General features: G+C 39.6%; 1 protein-coding gene across 1 annotated transcript in view; it reads left to right on the forward strand.

The window, feature by feature from the left end:
• The first annotated feature begins 2032 nt into the window (after positions 1–2032).
• LOC124612617 (flap endonuclease GEN) overlaps positions 2033–22731 on the forward strand; it is a 41725-nt gene continuing 21026 nt past the window's right edge. The window contains exons 1-6 of the mRNA XM_047140912.1: positions 2033–2404; positions 2535–2739; positions 7209–7298; positions 12700–12989; positions 14013–14210; positions 17280–17436. Of these exons, the coding sequence (XP_046996868.1) occupies positions 2247–2404; positions 2535–2739; positions 7209–7298; positions 12700–12989; positions 14013–14210; positions 17280–17436 (1098 nt within the window). The 5' untranslated portion in view covers positions 2033–2246. The remainder of the gene's footprint in view (positions 2405–2534; positions 2740–7208; positions 7299–12699; positions 12990–14012; positions 14211–17279; positions 17437–22731) is intronic.

Here is a 22731-nt window from a genome sequence, read left to right on the forward strand (position 1 = left end):
ATTATACAGAAGTAAAATGGCTAACCAGCGAGAAAATGTTGGAAAGAGTGTTTGATTTGAAGCAAGAAATGCAATCATTTTTTGAAAGCAAGTTCGAAGATATATAATGGGTTTCCGACTTTGCGTTCTTGGTCGATATAACTAGCCACCTAAATGATGTTAATATTCGACTACAAGGAACACATCGGATGATTAATGTCTTGCATGATCTTATTTCCACATTCCAAATGAAGCTTGGGCTTTGGCAATAACAGTTATGAACAAAAAACTTCACACATTTTCCTACACACTCAAAGTGAAGGACGTCACACAGGTGGCAACGATTAAATACGCATCTTTGATATCAGATTTGAAATACGAATTCGAAAACTGATTTCAAGATTTTAGGAAAAATTGTCTGCTTTTTTCTGTATGTGCTGTGCCATTCTCCATATACATGAGTTCACTACCAGGACATTTACAAATGGAATGCTGCGAAATGCAGTATGATGCACAGTTAAAAGAGGAATTTAATCAGGTTGGTTTGGAAGAGTTCTATAAAACATATTTGGACAAGAAGAAATATCCAGCGTTTTACAGACGTACTTTAAAATGATTTCATTATTTGGAAATCATAGCATGAACAGCTATATAGTCAGATGAATTACAGCCAATTACAAATGAGAACACGAATTACTTATGTTCATCTGGAAAATTCTTTGCGTGTAGCAACAACTTCAGTTGACATCAACATTGACTCACTCAGTTCAGTCAACCAAAGCCAGACATCCCACTAGCATTGTATTTCATTAAATTGACATAAATTCCTCAAATTTTTGTTATTTTCTTTAAAAAATAAATTAATATTTCTTGCTTGTTTTGACTCACAAACAGAAATTGGTAATCCGGCCGCTGGGAAATCCCTTCTCAAAAATTGGGCCCGGCTGCCGAAAAGGTTAACCACCCCTGGTGTACATAGTCTGTTTATCTTATCCATCGTGTTTCTTTTCCTGCATAGTAAATAATGTCATGAACGACTTTATATCTTTGTTTCAATATACCTGACTTTTTTACTTAAAAAAAATGTTATTCAATGAGAATTGCTTCATAAATTTACATTCTTATCTACATGCAGTGTATGTTCAGCTCTCTTCAATTATTGTAAAATCTAATTCAGTTTTTGCTTTTTGACATTTGGACTCTCTGATATAAGAACACGCAATGGAAGAAATATCCAAGTTATCATGAAACAATTGCAAATTTTCACGAAAACAAAGCAAAATAATAATATATAGTCTGAGAAGATGCAAAAGGACAAAATGGAGTACAATGACGAAAGTGAAAGCGGCGAAAATAGATTTCGATGTTAGCAGACGATGACACAGCCCCACCACTAGCGTCGACGCAAAAATTTTCTTGCCCAAAAACATTGACGGGGACGTGAAGTTACGTTCCGTGCCGTTGATGGCTTGTGTGTATGTCGTCATATGAAATACGTTGTGGGATGTTATGACGTTCTGTTCCGTCAAGTGTTAAGCGGCCTTAATCAATGTAATAACGTTTTAATTTACTTCTAACAATCATTACTTTATCATGAGTTGTCGCATTCATCAACACAGATTTTTTCAAGAGAAAAATTTTTATCATTGTAAATGGGTTTGACGTATCGGTATGGTACTATTTGTGGGGTGGCTCATTCAATTTTTGTAGACCTTCCTTCGGAGTATGAACAAAATCAGTCGTTCTGACATCTACAATTACATACTTCACAGTCCATGGCCCTGTCGTATTTTCGAGTCATTCATTTAGTCTGGTGAAATTACTTACATGCAATCCTTTAGGTTCAGACGTATCTTGATTTAAATCACAAGTAAATTTACTGACTCATAGCGTCCCTAAAATTAAAATCTCTCTAGTTCTTTCGGTACGAAACAAATGAATAACATTTGTTTATTCACCCAGAAAATATGTATTCTTCGTAGTTATAAGCCAAACGCTTGCTGCAACTCAAAAACTTTTTACAGTGTTATGTTGCCTACACTGTTGTTTTCAAACATGAGAGGTTATTTTGAAATCGGTTGCAAGTGTCAGTAGCGGATTATTGCGTGCGAAGTCTATAATTTGAAAGAGAATATGTGCTGTGCATGCTCAGTAAAGTAATGAATACTTTTTTATTTTTTTGCAGTAGTAATCGTGTAACAGATGTGATTATACAAATAATAACCACTGCCATTCTTGGGAGGTTTTGAATATTTTTTTTTTGTAAAATGGGCGTTGCGGAACTGTGGCATCTTCTGAATCCCATACGCGAAAGAAAAACTTTATGGGAGTTACAAAATAAAACTGTTGCAGTTGATTTGAGTTGCTGGGTCTGCGACACGAAAAACATCCAGGAATTTTGCCCACAAAAACGATTGTATCTGAGGTACGAAAGTATTATATTACTCAGTTGTTTCATGCTGTATTTGTCATAGTTCTTCATTTCATTTGCACTCTGCAATATACGCTTCTGTGAAATTAAGTGGCGGTGCTTACGTTAACGTTTTTATTTTTAGGAATCTCTTCTTTCGTACAAGCTGCCTGTTGCTTATGGGCGTCAAGCCTGTGTTTGTACTTGAGGGCCAAGCTCCAGCTATAAAGAAGTATACAATGGCTCGCAGGGTGGCGAATATTCATGGTCATACGAAAGGAGAAGCGTCTCAGCAAAGTCAACGGCGACGGAGTGGCAAACGGTCACACTTTCAGGGTGTGCTGAAACATGTGAGCTTGCAGTAGAATACGAGTAATTTATGTGTTATTTTACATTCGTTAATCTGTTGCAGAGCTTCTCTCAAGTATCCAAATCTGCAACACTTCTGCCATCATAAGTAGCCCACATCATAATAATGTCGTAGATGACATTCAGAAATAATAGAAGAGAGAAAAAAAAAAAGAGAGGGGGGCAGTGGCACAAACCATCAGGGCCTGATTATTGGGATTTATTCATTATTTACTGCACAGTTTTTATTATTAGCTTGGTACAATAATTCATTTTTAGTAAACTGCTTGTACATGAAAAATTGGACAAGCAGTGGGCAATACAAATGATTTATAATTATGGCAGTCAAGAAATTAGACTAAAAGTTGAACACAATCTCTATAAGTAATAATATAAATACACTATAATGTGAACACGGTACAAAGCGGTGGTGTAGTTAAGTATATTTTCTAACAATATTGTGAAAACGAAGCTTGCTACTCACCATGTAGCAGAGATGCCAAATCACAGATAGACACAACAAAAAGACTCATAAATATAGCTTTTGGATAGTAAGATCTTTGTCAAAATTAGACTACAAATGGATACATGCAAATGCAACTCTTACACACATGACTGCAGTCTCAGGCAACTGAGGCCACATTGCACATATTTTCTACTTATTCAGTGCTTTCCTCTTGCCTGCTTTGACCCATGATATAAGTGTGTGCGTCATCATGATTCTGTTGTATTTTGTAGTCAGATCGTGTTTGTAGATGGTGTGTTTTAGTATTTGGTGGCATTCTCATATGCTGGATGTTAGTATGTCAAAGTTGTTTGTTAGGTATATTGCATTGAGAGTTGAGAGTGTCAGGTTGTTTCTGGACAAGTTTGTACCAGTTTTATGGTAGCTGATTGTGGGTAGTTTTGTTTTGTTTTTTAAGTGTGAGAGGAGGGAATGCTGATGGACAGTGGGATTGAGTTTGTTGGTTTTTGATAATTCTGGCTTTGTTTTAGTTACCATATATGTCAGGTAAAATTTGGAGCTTCAGACTTTGGAGTTGTGGGTGGCTTCATGGTATTCACAGTTTCGCGTGAGAAATTTTTGGTTCTGAGTTTTTTAGTTTTGTGTGGCTTGCTGCTCTTCATTTCAGCTATATTAGTTAAGTGAAATTTACAGTTCCAATGGTTTTTGTGTTTGTATTTTTGACTGTGTTGAATTTTGAGTTTTGGATCAATATTTGTTTGGAAATGATTGTGTTGTTCTTATTTTATATTTAGTCTGACCTCCACTCAAAACCCCTCACTTCCTGTGGTTGTCTCTTTAGTTTCATTCTTTTGTTGGTGTTAAATATTCAGGTCGATGGAAGCATCCTATTCCCCCGTCGGTTTTGACCCGTGACATAAGGTTGTTGTGGTGTGACGTCATGAAGTTTAGTTCGTGAGTGTCGTGTGGTTGTAGATATAGTGTTGATGCAGTCGGTGGTGCTCTCTGGTGGTGCGTTTGTGGGTTGCGTGATGTGTGCTGTTGTGGATTTAGTTTGCACTTGTGGTGTGTTTGTAGGTGGTGTTTTGTGGTCGGTGGTACTATCTGGTGTGTTCATGGGTTGCGTGTTGTGTGTCGTATTAGGTTCATTTGAGTGGTAGTCGTTGATGGGTTTTGTTGTGGTGCTGACTGTGTGTCTAGTGGAATATTTTGCAGTCAGTTGACGGTTTAATTTTTGTTATTGCTGAGTTATTGTAGTGTCATTTTCAGTTCGTCATGTGTGAATTCTTTAGGTAATTGTTATTATGTCTTTGTTACATATGGATATGACGCAGAAGATAAACAGTATTCGTTCATGGGGGCTTATGGGTGGCAAATGTGTTGTCACTTACAAAGTTCTTGCAGCTATTCGGTCTCTTGGCAGAAGTGGTGAGATGTTCGGTGTGTGAAGAAGACATGAAGCTTACCAAAGGTCTGACGTTTCAGACCAGGGGCGATTACATGTGGAGATGTCATAGGGATAACCTATGGCAGCTCTATACGGCGAGGTTCCTGGTTCGAGAAGTCTAGGTTGGGCATGCTTGAAATTGTATTGATGAGTTATCATTTTTGTTATCAATCCTCTCACAGTTTTTGTGCTCATGAGGTGGGTGTTAGTGAGAGGACAGTGCTTGATTGGTATTCTTTTTGTCGTGAGGTTTGTTAGGAATATATTAAATATAGGGGTAAGTTGGGTGGGCCTGGGGTTGTTGTAGAGGTTGATGAGTCGGAGTTTGGGAGGATACCCGTAGTTAACCACAGTGTCGAGTTTAATAATTATGAGAGTGGGGCCTATACTAATACTGTAGGCCTAGAGGGGTTTTGGGGGGCTGTTAAGTCTGTCATTGGGAGGGGAAGAGGTGCTCTTCTAACCTTCAGGCTCATTTAGATGAGAACTGTTGGTGGAAGAGTGTCCCTGAGGGTTTTTTTAAGGGCTGTCAGTAAGATGTATAGGCCGAAGGTTGTGGGTTAGTTAGGTTGGGGGGGGGGGGGGGGAGGGAGGGAGGTCTTGGTTGGTAAGGTTTGGGGAGGTAGGTGGTCGGTGCTTTTTGATTTTGTTATGGAGGATTTGTTTTGTTGTTGGGGGTTGTGGTTGCGGTGCCGGAGCTTTTTTGCGGTGAGTTGTTTACTTTTTTGTCTGGTGGATTATTTTTGGGTTGTTTGGTTGTTGGTATTGCTGATTTGGTATTGTGAGTTGCTGTTGACCTGTATAGGTGAAGGGAAGTGTTCGATTCCAGTGTGTGGTTGTAGCTGTGGGTGGTTTGGTATTGTAAGTTGCTGTTGACCTGTAGGCCTATAGGTCAAGGGAAGTGAACGATTCCAATTTTATTGTTGTGGATGTTTTTTTGAGGTAGCTATGATTGTGGAGGTGGTGCTAGTTTGGGTTTTTATGATTTGGTATCGGTAGTTTCTGTTGACCTATATAGGTCAAGGGAAGTGATCGATTCCAGTGGATATTGTTTTCAGTTGATTTTCAGAAGGTTGTGGTTGTTTTATTTTATTGTTTTTCTCATTTTGTTTAGTGGCGTGTGTTTATTTTTAGTTTGTCTCCACCCAAAAACCCCCAATTTCTCCCACTAGTCCCGTTAGTTTCACTGTATTTTTCAATGAATATGTGTTTGATCGTTTTTCGATCTATTTTCGTGTTTGTTGTGATGTGTATGTAATGACATCATAGGTGCGATATGGGAGTTGTTGTGAATGGTCGTTTCCGCCATATTGATGACATGGGTCAAAGCAGACGGGTGGAATCGGACACTTCCATTATCCCAAATATTTCGCATGTTATTTATGTTCATTCGCAGGTGTAATGAGTTACATCCTAGTTGCCATATTGTAAATGATTGAAATAGGGCTGTCTGCCATTTTGATGATGTAATGGGTCAGAGGGGATGGGTGGAATCGTAACTTTCTGTTTTGCTAGGGTCTCCCTCTCTTAAAGCCCTTTTGAATATGAAAACCTGAAGATTTCTATCTCTCACATGATTAAAAAAATTAAACAAACAAATAATCTAGAAAATAAACAAGATAATACAATTTTAGTATATCATGAAGATTAGAGTTTGGAATATGCCAAATACCAGTAATTTTATTTTACTTCCCAATTTAGAAATATAAATTACATAATTATACAGTGTAATAACATTAAAAATAATTTATATAAAGTGACAGTCACAGTTAATGTTAATTGAATCATCTTAGTGCACATTTTATGCTATAATATCGTTCTTGTAAAGAAAATAAAAAAAATAGTATTTACATTTGCTTGTTGCTGCCTGTATCTAAATGTTAGAACTAGATTAAAACACATTTTGTGGTGACAGTTAATTTTGTTGTAGCAGAGCTGTTGCTGATGATTTTGGGCAGTGCTTTGCTAACTTAATGTCATTTTCTTTTTCATATATTTAGATGCTACCAGTGTTTTGGTTTGATTGTGGTGTTATGCTAATGTACAGCTTGTCTACGATGACTTGATGATTTTACTAGTTCTGCTATAAGTGGAGAAAACAAGCAGTAGTCAAAAAATTTTTAAGAATGTCTTTTCTGGCACATACTGCATGAAATGTGATACTGTGCGTTTCTTAAAAAAGTTATGTACTTCATGTAGGTTTTATTTATGCATTATTCTTTTTCATTGTTTTCAAAAACCACTAAAAACAAATGCCTTCAAGAAGTTCACAGCAATTTCTTACAACACCCTTGTACAAACCAACCTAGTGCTCTGCCTCTACTTACTTACGTGTTGACGGTTCACTCCCTTTTTTTTTTTTTTTCATTTATTTGATAAACATGGAACTGATGTTCAGTAATTGTAATATGGACTAAGAGACAGCACAACATATTTTACCTGGCTCTGCGCTAGAGCAGAGAACTACAAAAAAGTTGCAAACATAATAGCATTTAATAAATATACTTATCAATTTTGATAGTGAGTTGTATGTGTGGTACATAGTTTGTCTGTTACAGTGTGAGGAACTTCTTACAATTATGGGACTGACTTGCATTCGAAGTAAAGGAGAAGCTGAAGCTATGTGTGCCCACCTCAATGAAATTGGGGTAAGCAGGAATTATTTTTAATAAAAGTATCTTATAAAAAAGTTATGCATGTACATTCAGTATCTTATCTTAAACTACTGAATCAATTTCAACCAAATGTTCTGCATAGACCACTTGTTGTCTGCAAAGAAATACTGTGTGGGTGTAACAACCTCCTACCTCCTGCAAGGGAGGGGGGGGGGGGGGGTGAAAAAGAAATGTAACACACCACATGCAAATACCCAGCCTGTCTTCATCCAGTATTTGAGTGTTAGGTTACTTGGCAACTTCCAACAAACTTCAAACATAATTCGAAAACTTTTCCAAAGCTTTTCTTGTTTATGTGCTTAAATTTAAATATTAAACACATTAACTCAGTTGTAAAGTAATAAGTTTGAAGCTGATTGATACATGGAACTCAATTCTGTGAAGACTCTGGTTTATTGATTACAAACTAATTATTGATTACATACTAATTCGTTCTGGCTACATACTGTCTGAAAAGAAGCATTATGGGGTTAAGAACAATCTAAATGACATAAAGGTGGGAATGAAAAGGGGGTGACACTGAAGTATAACTCGGGCACTTGGAGCAGTTTCAACCAGATATTGTAGGTTCATAAATTATAGGTATAAAAATACCTTGGGAGAAAGATTCCCCACTACTACTATGGGCAGGCACGTGAAGTAAAAGTTTTCAAGAACATCCTGTAATTAGTTGACCTGGAATAGTTTTATAAGTATGATGTCCAACTTGTCTCTTATTTGTGCTGTTCATTGTGTCAATCAGGTCATGAGAAATAGCACCACAGTGAGCCAATAGTCTTGTTTATGTGGTCTGAGACTTAAGATCAAGCCAAATGGTTGAATACCACAGATAAAATTGACATCCTCTCTGGAGTTGCATGGTGCAAAGCAGCAGACAATCAAATATATATGTGTGCAATATATGTCACATAAGCATATGTTCAAAATCTTCTCCTAACCCCTCCATTCCCCCCCCCCCCCCCCCCCCGATTGATTTCAACCAAACTTGGTATACATATTACTTAATATCTAGAAAGTCGGGGTGATAACAGGGTGGTGGATAAAGGGGAGATAGAGGGGGGTGGGGAATAAATGGATAGTGGGGGGGGGGGGGGGTTGTCAGCTGTGTGACATCCTGCCTGAGTATGATCTTCTGACATGTCACTGCGGTCAGGTCCAGCCATGACCTTAGTCACAGTCAGCTCTCCCCAATATTGCCTCTGACCCTTGGCCCAGACACCAGAACCACCAACAGCCATGCCATTCCACTGCACCATCTGTGCCCCTTACAACCTACACCCGTGCTTCCCAGCAGGTTGGGGAGTGGACCACAGTGTGGAAACAGGTGGAGATGAAACTACTCTCTCTGCCCAAGCCTCTCCTCAGCCTTATCATACCAGTGAAGCCTGCAGCCTGGGTGTTGCGGTCCCCCGCAGTCCTCAGCTGGGCCGTCTGAGTCAGTTGGTCCTGGGCCTCTGCTGCTTGCTCCATTAGTGAGAAGTTCTGCTGCCCAACACCCCACACCCCATAGCCACCTGCAAGCACTAGCATGGGCCTGGATATTTTCAATAACAATATTATAAAGTTATCAAAGAAGCTGATAGTGCTGTGTAGCAGACTCAACCAAGAATGAGTACTTTTTGACAAACAAATGATGAATAAAGTCCAAAGAAGTGTAAAGACAGCCATGTAGAAGTAAACTGTTGACTGAAAGCAAGATATTACCTGCTGAGTTATCAGAAAGCTTGAAGTCGTTTTGGTATCACATAAAATCAGTCTGACTAGATAGCTGTTGATCATAATACCACCAAAACAGAATATTAGAAAATGAAGACTGAGAGAAATTGTCTTCTACATATGCATCCTCTATGTTCAGACACTTATCCCATATCATTACAAGTACTTGATAGCCAACAGCAAATGAGTCTGTTGATTGCTAACACAACCAATACATAACCATTTTGGATATGGTATCATTTTCAAAACATTGGCCTCTCTAATGAGATTTTAGGGTCATGAAAAGTTGAAAGGCTCTGGGGACTGTGGGTCAGATGTTTAAAGTGTTCCAATGAAATGTTTGTAACAGCTCCTGAGTTTCTCATTGTGTGGGGGCTGGCATTGTCATCCGAGGAAGCACTCCCTTTGTCAGGAGACTAGGTCTCCTGGCCTGTCAGAGATCCTCCAGGATGGGCGGTATGCTGCAGCATTCACGGTCTCACTGTGAGGCTGGAATTTCGTCAGTATTATCCCTGACATATCCCAAAACACAGTGAGCATAACCTTGTGGGATGATGGAATGGTCTTGGACTTTTATGTTTGGGAGGTTGGATATTTCCATCCCATGGAAGATCGTAATGTATCCGGTTGAAACTGGCAAACCCAAGACTTGACCCTTGTAACATTTCGTGCCATGAAGTACTCTCCTTCCTCTGAGTACTGAGCAAGGTGCTACAAAGCAGACTCATTTTTTGTATTCCTCACACTGTGCACAAATTTTATGGAACTGCAATTGCTCATGCATAACATGTGCCAAGTCATCCATCATCACATTCCAGTCGTTACGAATGATCTATGCCACATACTGCATTGTGGTTTGTGGCCACCACTTCAGGATGACCAGGATACTTCTGACCTCTGATGCTTTGCCTTCCCTTGTTAAACTCCTGGATCCAGTTGAACACAGCTTTCCATCATAAACAGTTGTTACCATACATTGGATGCATTTTGCAATGCAATGTCTCAGTGGGCAGTTCTTTGACCCACAAAACCTGCAATCTGTTCTCCTGGGTTAGCTCTTGTATGAGTGACCATCTGGTCTACCGAGTGCTGTTGGCAAGTGGGTTGCACTCAGCTCTCATGAGGCAAACTGAGGAGCTACTTGATTAAGAAGTAGCGGATCTGGTCTTGCAAACTGATATATGGATGGGAGCGCGGTGTGCTGACCACAGGCCCCTCCATATCTGCATCCAGTGACACCTGTGCACTGAGGACAACACAGTGGCCAGTCATTACCATTGAGCTTTCATGGCCTGTTCGGGCAGAGTTTAGTTTTTAATTCTTTTGGTGTACAATCGTGCAGCTCACCCGCTATCTGCAGACTAAATATGAGTGCACAATTTAAATATGGTATAAGGTAAACTGATTATGTGACTTATTAATTGACTTGTACCTCTTCCCGTTGACATTGAGGTCATGAGAGACAGTCAAGAAAGTGAGACAGGACAATTACTGTTCTTGACAGCAATAAAATAGTTGCCAGGCAATTTTATTAGTTCACTGAGATTGTTTTCAGGTTACGTGCTCATACAGTGGGAGGCCACATTATTGTGGTGTACAGAAAGACATGAGGATCAGCTCTTGCTGCTAGTTTGCTCTCAACATAATCTAATAGAACATAAATATGCAAAAATAATGAATATTGTTTGACAGTATAATTGATTATCATTGCAGAAATTAATCACAACTGTTAAGTATTTAGCATCATATGTCCAGAGTCATTTAAAGCAGAACAATCACTTATCTACAGAAAAAGAACCTCGTTCGATCAGTTCTTGACAATAGCTAGTTGGTCTGGGATCTTCATCAAGTAGGCTTCATGGGACGTGCAGAGAAGATTCAAAGAAGTGCTGTACATTCTGTCAAAGATTTGTTTAGTCAGTGTGAAGGGTGTCCAAAAAACCACCAGCGAAATGCCAGTGAGAGATGCTATGGGGAAAACATAGAACTCTCTCCATAAATTTAAAATATTCACATTGTAAAATTAGTCAAAAACCACATTTTGTGGTCTAGCTTATGTATCTCAGAAAGATAACTAGAGAAATTTGTGTGGACATAAAGCAAAACGAGGATAATGGAATGTAGTCAAATTAAATCGGGTGATGCTGAGGGAATTAGATTAGGAAATGAGACACTTAAAGTAGTAAAGGAGTTTAGCTATTTGGGGAGCAAAATAACATGATGGTCAAAGAAGAGAGGATATAAAATGTAGACTGGCAATGGGAAGGAAAGCGTTTCTGAAGAAGAGAAATTTGTTAACGTCGATTATAGATTTAAGCGTCAGGAAGTCATTTCTGAAAGTATTTGTATGAAGTGTAGCCATGTATGGAAGTGAAACATGGACGATAAATAGTTTAGACAAGAAGAGAATAGAAGCTTTCGAAATGTGGTGCTACAGAAGAATGCTGAAGATTAGATGGGTAGATCACATAACTAATGAGGAGATGTTGAATAGGATTGGGGAGAAGAGAAGTTTGTGGCACAACTTGACTAGAAGAAGGGATCGATTGGTAGGACATGTTCTGACGCATCAAGGGATCACTAATTTGGTATTGGAAGGCAGCGTGGAGGGTAAAAATCGTAGAGGGAGACCAAGAGATGAATACACTAAACAGATTCAGAATGATGTAGGTTGCAGTAGGTATTGGGAGATGAAGAAGCTTGCACTGGATAGAGTAACATGGAGAGCTGCATCAAACCAGTCTCTGGACTGAAGACCACAACATCAACAACATCCTTCCCCATAGTGAAACTATCAGCTCTGTAGTTTTTCGTGGTACCCTCGGGAAACTGAAGAAACGACTTCAGTGTGTTTGATGCCACGAAATGTAAGCGAACTTCTCCTTCAACAACAACAACAACAACAACAAAGCAGTACAGAGTACCGATTGTCTTTCTTCTTCCAAACCATTCACAAATGGAATAGGAATGGTGGGAATACAGTACATGCCCTAACCAAAAATATACTTCCCACTGCACACACTGTAGTGGTGTAGATGTAAAGTGAGTTCAACTACATTTACAATTCATGAAATGTGTATCCTTTTTGTGCAGTTTCTAACATAGTTGGGTTTAGTCCCCATCGAAGTCACTCGATTTCTTTAAAGTTTTTGATTCACAGTGTTCTCTGTATCTCTTGAAATTTTTTATTGTAATATTGTATGTGGATTTCTGTGTATTTTTATTTATTATTTAGTATTGTTCAATATTCCAGGAAGATGTTAATTGGCCCTGTTTTCTTGTCAGTCATAATTTCAGGGCAGCACTTCCATCAACATCGTACCAAATTCAGTTAGCTCCATTTTATGGTCCCCTTTTCAGGGTTTATACTAGGCTGTTGCTTGTTACTGTAAATACATAATTATGTACTGATAAGACTTGCCACCCTGTTTCTTATATCTTCGTGAATGCCTGCCATTTTTCTAAAACTTGAAGTTAAACTGGCATATGTTTCTATCATCTGATGTTTTATTAGAAGAGATGTCATTCTTTATTTATAAATCAGATATTACTGTAAAAACCAAATGTCCATCTGTGTATTTTTGTAACATGCAGTACAACATTTTTAATGTATAGTACTTGTAAGAATCCCCCAGCATATTTTTTCTCTCTTTTTCAGCTTGTGGATGGTTGTGTTTCACAAGATGGGGACTGCTTTCTGTATGGAGCTCAAATAGTATATCGTAACTTTACAATCAGCCCTTCAGGAACTGATGGCAGTGCAGGTTTCAGTGTAGATGTTTATAATTTGAATGAAGCTAAGCAGAAACTACGACTTGGACGGGAGAAGTTAATAGCTTTGGCTTTGCTGTGTGGATGTGATTACACACCTGGAGGTATTCGTGGAATTGGAAGACAAGCAGTTGTTAATTTCTTGGATCAGGTCCCTGATACAGGTTTGATTTCTAGGTACAGAAGCATCATTTTTAGAGGCAGCATATATTTGATTAATAATCTTAGTAATTCTTGTCACAGCACTATTCAGTGTTGTGTAATCATACAGTATTATCATGTCGTTGAACTAGGTGGGTTTTTTTCCCCTCAGATTTACATTTCTCATAGTTTTTTAGAGTTAGTTTGTAATGATGCTTTAAGCAATAGAATAACTGATTATTCTCTGGACCTAGTTCTGCGTCACAAATATTTTCTGTTAAAAACTGCCCGTAAACTTCCGTCTAATACTTTCTAGCAAAAGGCAGCATGTTTTGTTGCTGGTGGTGGTGATTGTGGTAACATTTCTTCCTTCATACATTGCATTTCTGCCTACAGTTGGGCTTAGGAGACCTGCTCTGTATCACTGTTCTTATTTCCGTTAAAACATCATTTATTTTTCTGAAGTCTTGTTTTGGTTTCTCTGTCCAATTTTCATTTCACTTGCATTTTAACTATAGGAAGTGAGGAAATTCATGTTGTGTTTTGAAACTTTCCTTGTCCCCTCATTATTTTGCTTCCTAATAAAAATTTGCAAAATACACAAGCCTCATAGATAACCTTATTTGTGTGATATAAACACAAGTATGTAGATGCAGAAACATCACAAATTTTAAGTGGTGATAACTTACATGGAGTCACATTACTTTAGATACAAAAGAAGGGCTTAGAACTCTCTCTCTCTCTCTCTCTCTCTCTCTCTCTCTCTCTCTCAGATTTTCATCTTTTGTTTGAAACACTGCTTACTAGTCCACTACAATATTAAATTTCAACAGGTCCACACTTTTAGTTATTCAAAACTTGCATCCTTCTCTTTTCCCATGTCAATCTGCTATTTTGTTACAGCCATTTATTTTCTTGCATAACCTGCTAAAGTAACTATGGGCCTTCAACATCCTTTATGTATGAGCTGACATTTACAAAATGTTTAACCTCAATTTGTGTGTAATATGAGAAGCTTTGATTTTATAAAGTATAATCATTTTCTTTTGAAAACATCAGGATACAAGGTTGGCGAGCAGATCCTTGCTTGGCACGATTTGATGCAGCACATGAGGCTGTAACAAGCGGTGCTGAATGTGCCCGATGTGGACATAGCGGACGGCAACAAAGACATGAAAAGTCAGGTTGCCCTAAATGTCCTGGAGCTCCAAGTATTGGCTGTGTTCAGGATCCTGACCGTCTTCCACTTACCGACAGGTAAAAAGGTGTTGTAAGGAATGAAATGTTTAATGCTTCAAATTCTTGTTTCTTCAATTTTTTTCTGGAGCAATGGTTGTGTCAAGTAAGATACCAGAAAAATACTCTCATGTTACTTGTGACAGTTCTTTAAAACAGTCAGACGTGGTTGTAAATTGACAGTTGTTATAAATTATTCAGCACTTGTTATATCAACAATATTATAAAAAGGGTAGATTGATAAAATCGCCATGAACATTACACATTGAGTTGCAGATTCTGACATAATCATCCTACCTGGAGACAAAGGTTCCACCACTATCATTATGAATTGCAGTAACTACCTCGCAGAAAGCATACACCAGTTGTTTGACTCCTCTTCCTATAAACTCTGCCAGAGTGATCCCATCCAGAAGTTTAACATAACCTATAATCCCTGCTCAGCCCCTTCTCAGAAGCTCTCCTCTGAATCCATTTCCTTCCTCATTCCTATGGCACCGTGCACAGCTGCCACCTGCATGCTCCCCAAAATTCACAAACCCAACAGTCCTGGCTGCCCCATTTTAGGTGGTTATTGTGCTTCCATTCAAAGAATTTGGCCTCTTTGACCAACACCTCCAAGCTGCTGCCCGAAATCTAGCCTCCCACATCAAAAATATCAACCACTTCAGTCACTGACTCTCCACTATCCCCACCGCTGTACCACCTGCCTCCCTACTCGTCACTGTTGCCACTTCCCTGTACATGAACGACCATTACACTCATGTTCTTGGTGCTATTGAATACTACCTCTCCCAGTATCCTTCAGAATCACAACCTCAATCCTCATATACCTTACTAACTGTATCCTAACACACAACTACTTCTTCTTTTGAAGGGAAGATATACAAACAAATCTGTGGTCCAGCAGTGGGCACCCGCATACCACCTTCCTATGCCAACTTGTTTATGAACCAGTAGAGGAAACCTTTCTAGCCCCTCAAACCCCTGGTCTGATTCAGACTCAGTGATGATAGCTTCATGATCTGGACTTAAGGCCAGGACACCCTATCCTCATCCCTTCACAACCTAAACACCTTTTTTCCCCATTCACTTCACTTGGTCCTCATCAACTCAGTGTGCCAGCTTCCTTGACTTTAACTGCCTCCCCTCTAGTGGCTCCATCAACATCTCCTTCCAAATTAAACTCTCCAGCCACCAACAGTACCTGCATTTCAATAGCTGTCATCCTTCCCACACCAAAAAATCTCTCCCATACCAAACAATTCCTCCCATACAGCCGGAGGATGTTGTATCTATTGATACAGCCTGAGGATGTTGTATCTATTGGAAGTATCTCCTTCGCAAAGTATGCTGAAGATCTCTCAAAGGACTTCACAGACAGGCACTACCCCCTGACCTAGTCTGCAAACAGATTTCCCATGCCATATCCCCACACACCCCCAATCCTCCCACCAACCTCAAGAACAAGGTGCAAAGGAGTGCCCCCCTTTGTGACCCACTGCCACCCGAGACTGGAAAAATTGAACCACATTCTGCATCAGGACTTTGATTATCTATAATCGTGTCCTGAAATTAGGAATATTGTACCCAAGGTCTTTCCTGCCCCTCCTAAAGTGGTGTTTCACCACCCATCCAACCTCCACAACATGCTGGTTCATCCCTGTGCCACTCCCAATTGAAACACCAATCATATCCCTCTGTAAGATCCAAGTGCAAGACCTGCCCAATCCACCCACGAGCACTTCCTATTCCAGTCCTGTCACAGGCTTATCCTACCCTATTAGAGGCCAGCCCACCTGTGAAAGCAGCCATGTCGTATCAACTCTGCTGCAATCATTGCTCAGTTTTTTATATTGATGTGGCTACCAACCACCAGGATGGATGGCTACCACCAAACTGTTGTCAAGAACAAAGTCGTCAACCCCATGGCACAACATGCAGCTGAACATAACATGCTTGATTTCAGTTGCTATTTCACAACCCAGGCCATCTGGATCCTCCCTTCCACCACAAGCTTTGCTGAACTGTACAGATGGGAATTATTCATACAACACATTCTTTGCTCCTGAAATCACCCCGGCCTCAATCTAATGTGCCCATGCCCTGCCCTCTCTACCCTGTCACCTCTTCACAATTTGCCTCCCCGCACCCTCACTGGGCACTGCTGTTTGCTGGCACACTCACGAGTCTTTCCCTTTCCTCTCCCTGTTTCCCCCTCTCCCACCCCCACAGCCTCCTTATGCTGCACCTGGCAGCCCTGTACATCCACATCTAGTCCTTGTATACTCTGTCAGGCAGTGCTGATTTCTCTTCCCCTGCTTGTACCCTGCTATCCCATCCCCCTTCCCACCCAAATCTGTGATGTTCCCATTCGATTTTTGGTTGCATTCTGGCACTGCAGCTGGAGGTAGCATTAATGTGTGCAAGATGTGCATGCTTGTGAGTATTATTATTATTATTATTATTATTATTATTATTATTTAAGAGAGCTTTGGCCAAAAGCTTACATGTAACAGTCTTTTGGCATGCTGGTCTACAACTCAGCGTGTCATCCTTATTGTGAATAGCAACCTATCCTTTTCATGATATCATTGATATTTGAATCTGGCCTTTCCACTGTTCAGTATTTCTTATTATTTTCATGTTCTTGAAAGATTGTATACCAATCCATGTAACACCCTTAGACTTCTTGTAGACTGCAGCTGAGTACCAAGAGAAACCTTGAGAGGTGTTGTCTTGTATATCTTCCATAAACCTGCCCAATACTGTCAGTACTGTGTGAATGTATTGCCGTCTGCTTTCTGCATGTTATTGCATAGGAATGCAAAGATATGCAGAGCCATCTAAACAGCTAAGAATTAAAAAAAATCCTCAGCAGAAATGTCTCTTGTTAAGAATGCTTTTGCTGCAAGCACTGATGATTTCTTTTCAATGGGTATAAGTAAGGACTGTATCACGTAACATTACCACTAAAGGATATATCACACATTGCTTTCAGTTCAGGTATTACTGTGTTGCTTGTCAGGTGTTTTACTTTCTTGTCACTAATTACTTTTACCAGAGACATAATAAGGTATCTATTTTCAGAATATTTGTATCCGAACTATTGTTACGAAAAAAGGCAGTAGCAGACCCATATTTTCCTTCGGAAGCAGTCCTTGATGAATATCTACAAGAAAATCAAGCAAAATCATCTTTGCCAATAGACACTTCATGGAGACAACCAGACTTAATTAAATTTATTGTAAGTATTATATTTATTTTATTTTGCTTTTTCTGGACGTAAAATTTTTATGACATGGTTACCAGATTTTTAACTTGATCATTGTAGTACTTTTAAAAATCGGTAACCAACATACCGAGTTGTGTAATCTCATTTGCAGAATAATCATATTTCAATCATTTACAGCAACAAAAAAATGGAACAGTTTTATGAAACTGTTCACTATGATTAGGGAATGATAAATAAACCATGCTGGAAACCAACAGTATGTTGTTTTGAAAAATCTTATTTTTACAAAAATTCACCATTTACAGAAATAAATGGAATGAAAATAGAAATAAATGTTTTGTTACCAACCATTAGCAGATCAGTTGACAACTAAAAACTGGCAGGTTTAGTAGCTTTTGTGATCTGAAGTTGATTTGTCCACAAGCTGAGTTGGTGACACTTTGCTCTCAGCTTCAGGCTGTGATGGCTTCGGTTACACAGATTGAGGCTGCAGTGGATGGGCACCACTGTTGTGGGCCGGCTGTAGGGATCCAACGGATATCCAGCACGTCAGAGTCCTCCGATCAGTCCTCACCAGTGGCCAACCCAGTTACTGCTCACACTGAGGCTGACCCATCACCTGTGGTCAAGTGGGAAGTTGCCCCAGGGTGAAGCAGGAGGGGAAAGACTTCCCAGGTGGCTGCATGTAAGGTCTCCGCGGTTTGTCTGACAAACAAGTTTCAGGTGCTGTCTGTGGGTGACAATGTCGCTGAGCCAGATGCTGTCGCCTGTCCTGTTTCAGAGGAAGCCACTCAACCTGCAAGATCCGGGCAATCACAGAGGGTGGGATTATTGGTAGTTGGAAGCTCCAACGTTAGGCACGTTATGGGGCCCTTAGAGACTTGGCTGACAAGAAGGGAAAGAAAACCAATGTGCACTCCATGTGCATACCAGGTGGGGTCATTCCAGATGTGGAAAGGGTCCTCCCAGGTGCCATGAAGAGCACAGGGTGCAGCCAACTGCAGGTGGTTGCTCACATCGGTACCAATGATGTGTGTCACATTGGATCAGAAGAAATTCTCTCTGGTTTCGATCAGCTAACAGAAGGGGTAAAGGCTTCCAGTCTTGCTCGCAAGATGAAAGCAGAGCTGACCATTTGCAGCGTAGTCGACAGGACCGATTGCGGACCTCTGGTACAGAGCCGAGTGGAGGGTCTGAATCAGAGGCTCAGACGGTTCTGCAACCGTGTAGGCTGCAGATTCCTCGACTTGCGCCAAAAGGGTGGTTGGGTTTCGGGTTATGCTGAATAGGTCAGGAGTCCACTATGCACAAGAGGCGGCTACACAGGTAGCAGGGGCTGTGGAGCGTGAACTAGGTGTTTTTTAAGTTCGAGGGTCTCAGAAAAACACAAGGGCTTCAGTTGCAAAAGGTGCAGGCTGAACATAGGAAGAACATAGATAGAGGAACCCTTGGTATAACAGTTGTAAATTGTCGTAGCTGTGTTGGGAAAGTACCAGAGCTCCAAGCGCTAATAGGAAGCACTGATGCTCAAATCGTTATAGGCACTGAAAGCTGGCTAAAGCCAGATATAAGCTCAGCTGAAATTTCTGTGAAGAACCGAACGGTGTTCCTAAAGGATAGGCTAAACACGGTTGGCAGTGGCATGTTTGTTGCTGTCAGAAGTAGTTTAACTTGTTGCAAAATTGAAGTAGATACTTCCTGTGAGTTAGTATGGGCAGAGGTCTTTGTTGGCAACCAGAATAAAATAATAATTGGATCCTTTTACCGACCTCCCAATTCAGATGATACAGTTGCTGAAAGGTTCAAAGAAAACTTGAGTCTGATTTCAAACACGTACACAACTCATACGATAATAGTTGGTGGTGACTTTAATTCACCCTCCATATGTTGGCGAAAATACATGTTTAATTCCGGAGGTACACATAAAATATCATCCGAAATTGTGCTAAACGCATTCTCTGAAAAGTTAGTTCATGAGCCCATGCGAATAGTAAACGGTTGTGAACATACACTTGACCTCTTAGCAACAAATAATCCTGAATCAATAATGAGCATCAAAACCGATTCAGGGATTAGTGAACACAGGGTCGTCATAGCAAGATTGAATATCATAATCCCCAAATCCTCGAAAAATATACCTATTCAAAAATGCAGATAAAAATTCACTTGACACTTTCGTGAGAGACAATCTCCACTCATTCCAAATTAATAATATAAGTGGAGACCAGATGTGGCTTAAATTCAAAGAAATAGTATCGGCAGCAATTGAGAGATTTATACCAAATAAATTAACAAATGATGAAGCTGTTCCTCCTTGGTACACAAAACGGGTCAGAACACTGTTGCAGCAACAACGAAACAAACATGCCAAATTTAAACAGACGAAAGATCTCCAAGATTGGCGATCTTTTACAGAAGCTCGAAATTTAGCGTGGACTCCAATGCGAGATGCTTATAATAGTTTGCACAATGAAATTTTTTCTCGGAACCTGGCAGAAAATGCAAAGATATTCTGGTCGTATGTGAAGTATGTTAGCGGCAATAAACAATCAATGCCTTCTCTGCGCAATAGCAATGGAGATACTATCAAAGACAGTGCTGCCAAAGCAGAGTTATTAAACACAGCCTTCCGAAATTCCTTAACAAAAGAAGATGAAGTAAATATTCCAGAATTCGAATCGAGAACAGCTGGCAACATGAGTAACGTAGAAGTAAATATCCTCGGAGTAGTGAAACAACTCAAATCACTTAATAAAAGCATATCTTCTGGTCCAGACTGTATACCAATTAGGTTCCTTTCGGAGTATGCTAATGCATTACCTCCATACTTAGCAATCATATACAGCCATTCGCTCGACGAAAAATCCGTACCCAAAGACTGAAAAGTTGCACAGGTCATACCAATATTCAAGAAAGGTACTAGGAGTAATCCACTAAATTACAGACCCAATCGTTAACGTCGATATGCAGCAGGATTTTAGAACATATATTGTGTTTGAACATTATGAATTACCTCGAAGGAAATGGTTTATTGACACACAGTCAACATGGGTTTAGAAAACATTGTTCCTGTGAAACACAACTAGCTCTTTATTCACATGAAGTGCTGAGTGCTATTTACAAGGGATTTCAGATCGATTCCATATTCCTGGATTTCCGGAAGGCTTTTGACACTGTACCACACAAGCGGCTCGTAGTGAAATTGTGTGCTTATGGAATATTGTCTCAGTTATGTGATTGGATTTGCGATTTACTGTCAGAGAGGTCACAGTTCGTAGTAATTGACAGAAAGTCATCGAATAAAACAGAAGTGATTTCTGGCATTCCCCAAGGTTGTGTTATAAGCCCTTTGCTGTTTTTTATCTATATAAACCATTTGGCAAACAATCTGAGTAGCCATCTTCGGTTGTTTGCAGATGACGCTGTCGTTTCTCGACTAATAAAGTCATCAGAAGATCAAAACAAACTGCAAAATGATTTAGAAAAAGTATCTGAATGGTGCGAAAAGTGGCAGCTGACCCTAAATAACGAAAACTGTGAGGTCATCGGCATGAGTGCTAAAAGGAACTTGTTAAACATCGGTTACACGCTAAATCAGTCTAATCTAAAAGCCATAAATTCAACTAAATACCTGGCTATTATAATTACAAACAACTTAAATTGGAAAGGGCACACAGAATATGTTGTGGGGAAGGCTAACCAAAGACTGCATTTTATTGGCAGGACACTTAGAAAATGTAACAGACCTACTAAGGAGACTGCCTACACTACGCTTGTTCGTCCTCTTCTAGATTACTGCTGCGTGGTGCGGGATGCTTACCAGATAGGACTGACGGAGTACATCGAAAAAGTTCAAAGAAAGGCAGCATGTTTTGTATTATCGCAAAATATGGGAGAGAGTGTCACAAAAATGATACAGGCTTTGGGCTGGAAATCTTTAAAAGAAAGGCATTATTCATTGCGACGGAATCTTCTCACGAAATTGCAATCACCAACTTGCTCCTCAGAATGCGAAAATATTTTGTGGACACCGACCTACATAGGGAGGAACGATCACCATGATGAAATAAGGGAAATCAGGGCTTATACGGAAAGATATAGGTGTTCATTCTTCCCGCAGTGCTATACGAGATTGGAATAATAGAGAATTGTGACGGTGGTTCTATGAACCCTCTGCCAGGCACTTAAATGTGATTTGCAGAGTATCCATGTAGGCAAAAACAAGGAGAAAGATCCAGAGGCACAAAATATTTAACCATTTGTCACACAAAAACATTGATCGAGTGGCACCATGGCAATGGGATAGGACAAAATGGAAGTTACAGTGAAATACCATCAATAGATAAGATATAAAAAAACTTTAAATTTAAAAGTTGCACCTAAGATGGTCAGTACGAAACTGGAAGAGATAGACAGTAACAGAGAAGAAATTGAGAAAAGAGTTTGCCAAATGCAGACAAATGGAAACACACAGAGTGTAAGAAATGAGATGATTGTAGGAGGGGGAAAAACAGGGAGAGGAAGTACACAGGGTGGTCAGAACCAGTTTGGAAAGTTTGTAAGTGTGTTGCAGTGTAGGCTCTGCTGAGAAATAATTGTTGAGAAAAAATTAGATATGTTGCACCATTTATGATTCAGTTAGTATTGAAGTTATCCAATCAAGTCATTGTGCGCACAGATTCGATTAGCCTGCCAGAGACAGTGCTGCCAAACATAATATTTATTAGGCTTCCTAAAACCCAACAAGAGAGAGATAAAAAATTGGGCAATGAATGGTAGCAAGGATCAAATCACAGCCAACAGCTCAGTAGTCTCATGCACTAACATCTACACTATGAGATAAACTGACACTAACTAATTGTATCAGCTTTTGTAGTGCATCTGAGGAACAAGGAGTGAATCGAAAAACAAGCACCTTTTACTTTTAACTTGCATTAGTTCGTGCAGTCAAGCTGTTGTTGACTTTTGGTTCCAGGGTACTTGAAACCAGCAATTTATATTTTTAAATGTTTGCCTCAAATGTACATTTTCAGGAACAGATGCAGTCTCCAAAAATTTTATATCATATGTACCATTATTATATGTAAAAACCGGTAGTTGTAAACAGCACGTACATGTCTAAAATGCAATTGTGCACAGACATCAGAGTCCATAAGTTAGCTCTTTTTCAAACAGATGTTATCAGTTAAAATGTGCCTTTTTGAAAAGTGATGAATTTAAGCTAAGTCAACGTAATCTATGTTTGGCAGCTAGGCTAACTTGAGAATTATTTCGAGAATGTACGCAAATTTAGCCTAAATTCTAGAT

This window comes from Schistocerca americana, chromosome 4 (genome assembly GCF_021461395.2).
Source record: "Schistocerca americana isolate TAMUIC-IGC-003095 chromosome 4, iqSchAmer2.1, whole genome shotgun sequence".
Lineage (NCBI taxonomy): Eukaryota > Metazoa > Arthropoda > Insecta > Orthoptera > Acrididae > Schistocerca > Schistocerca americana.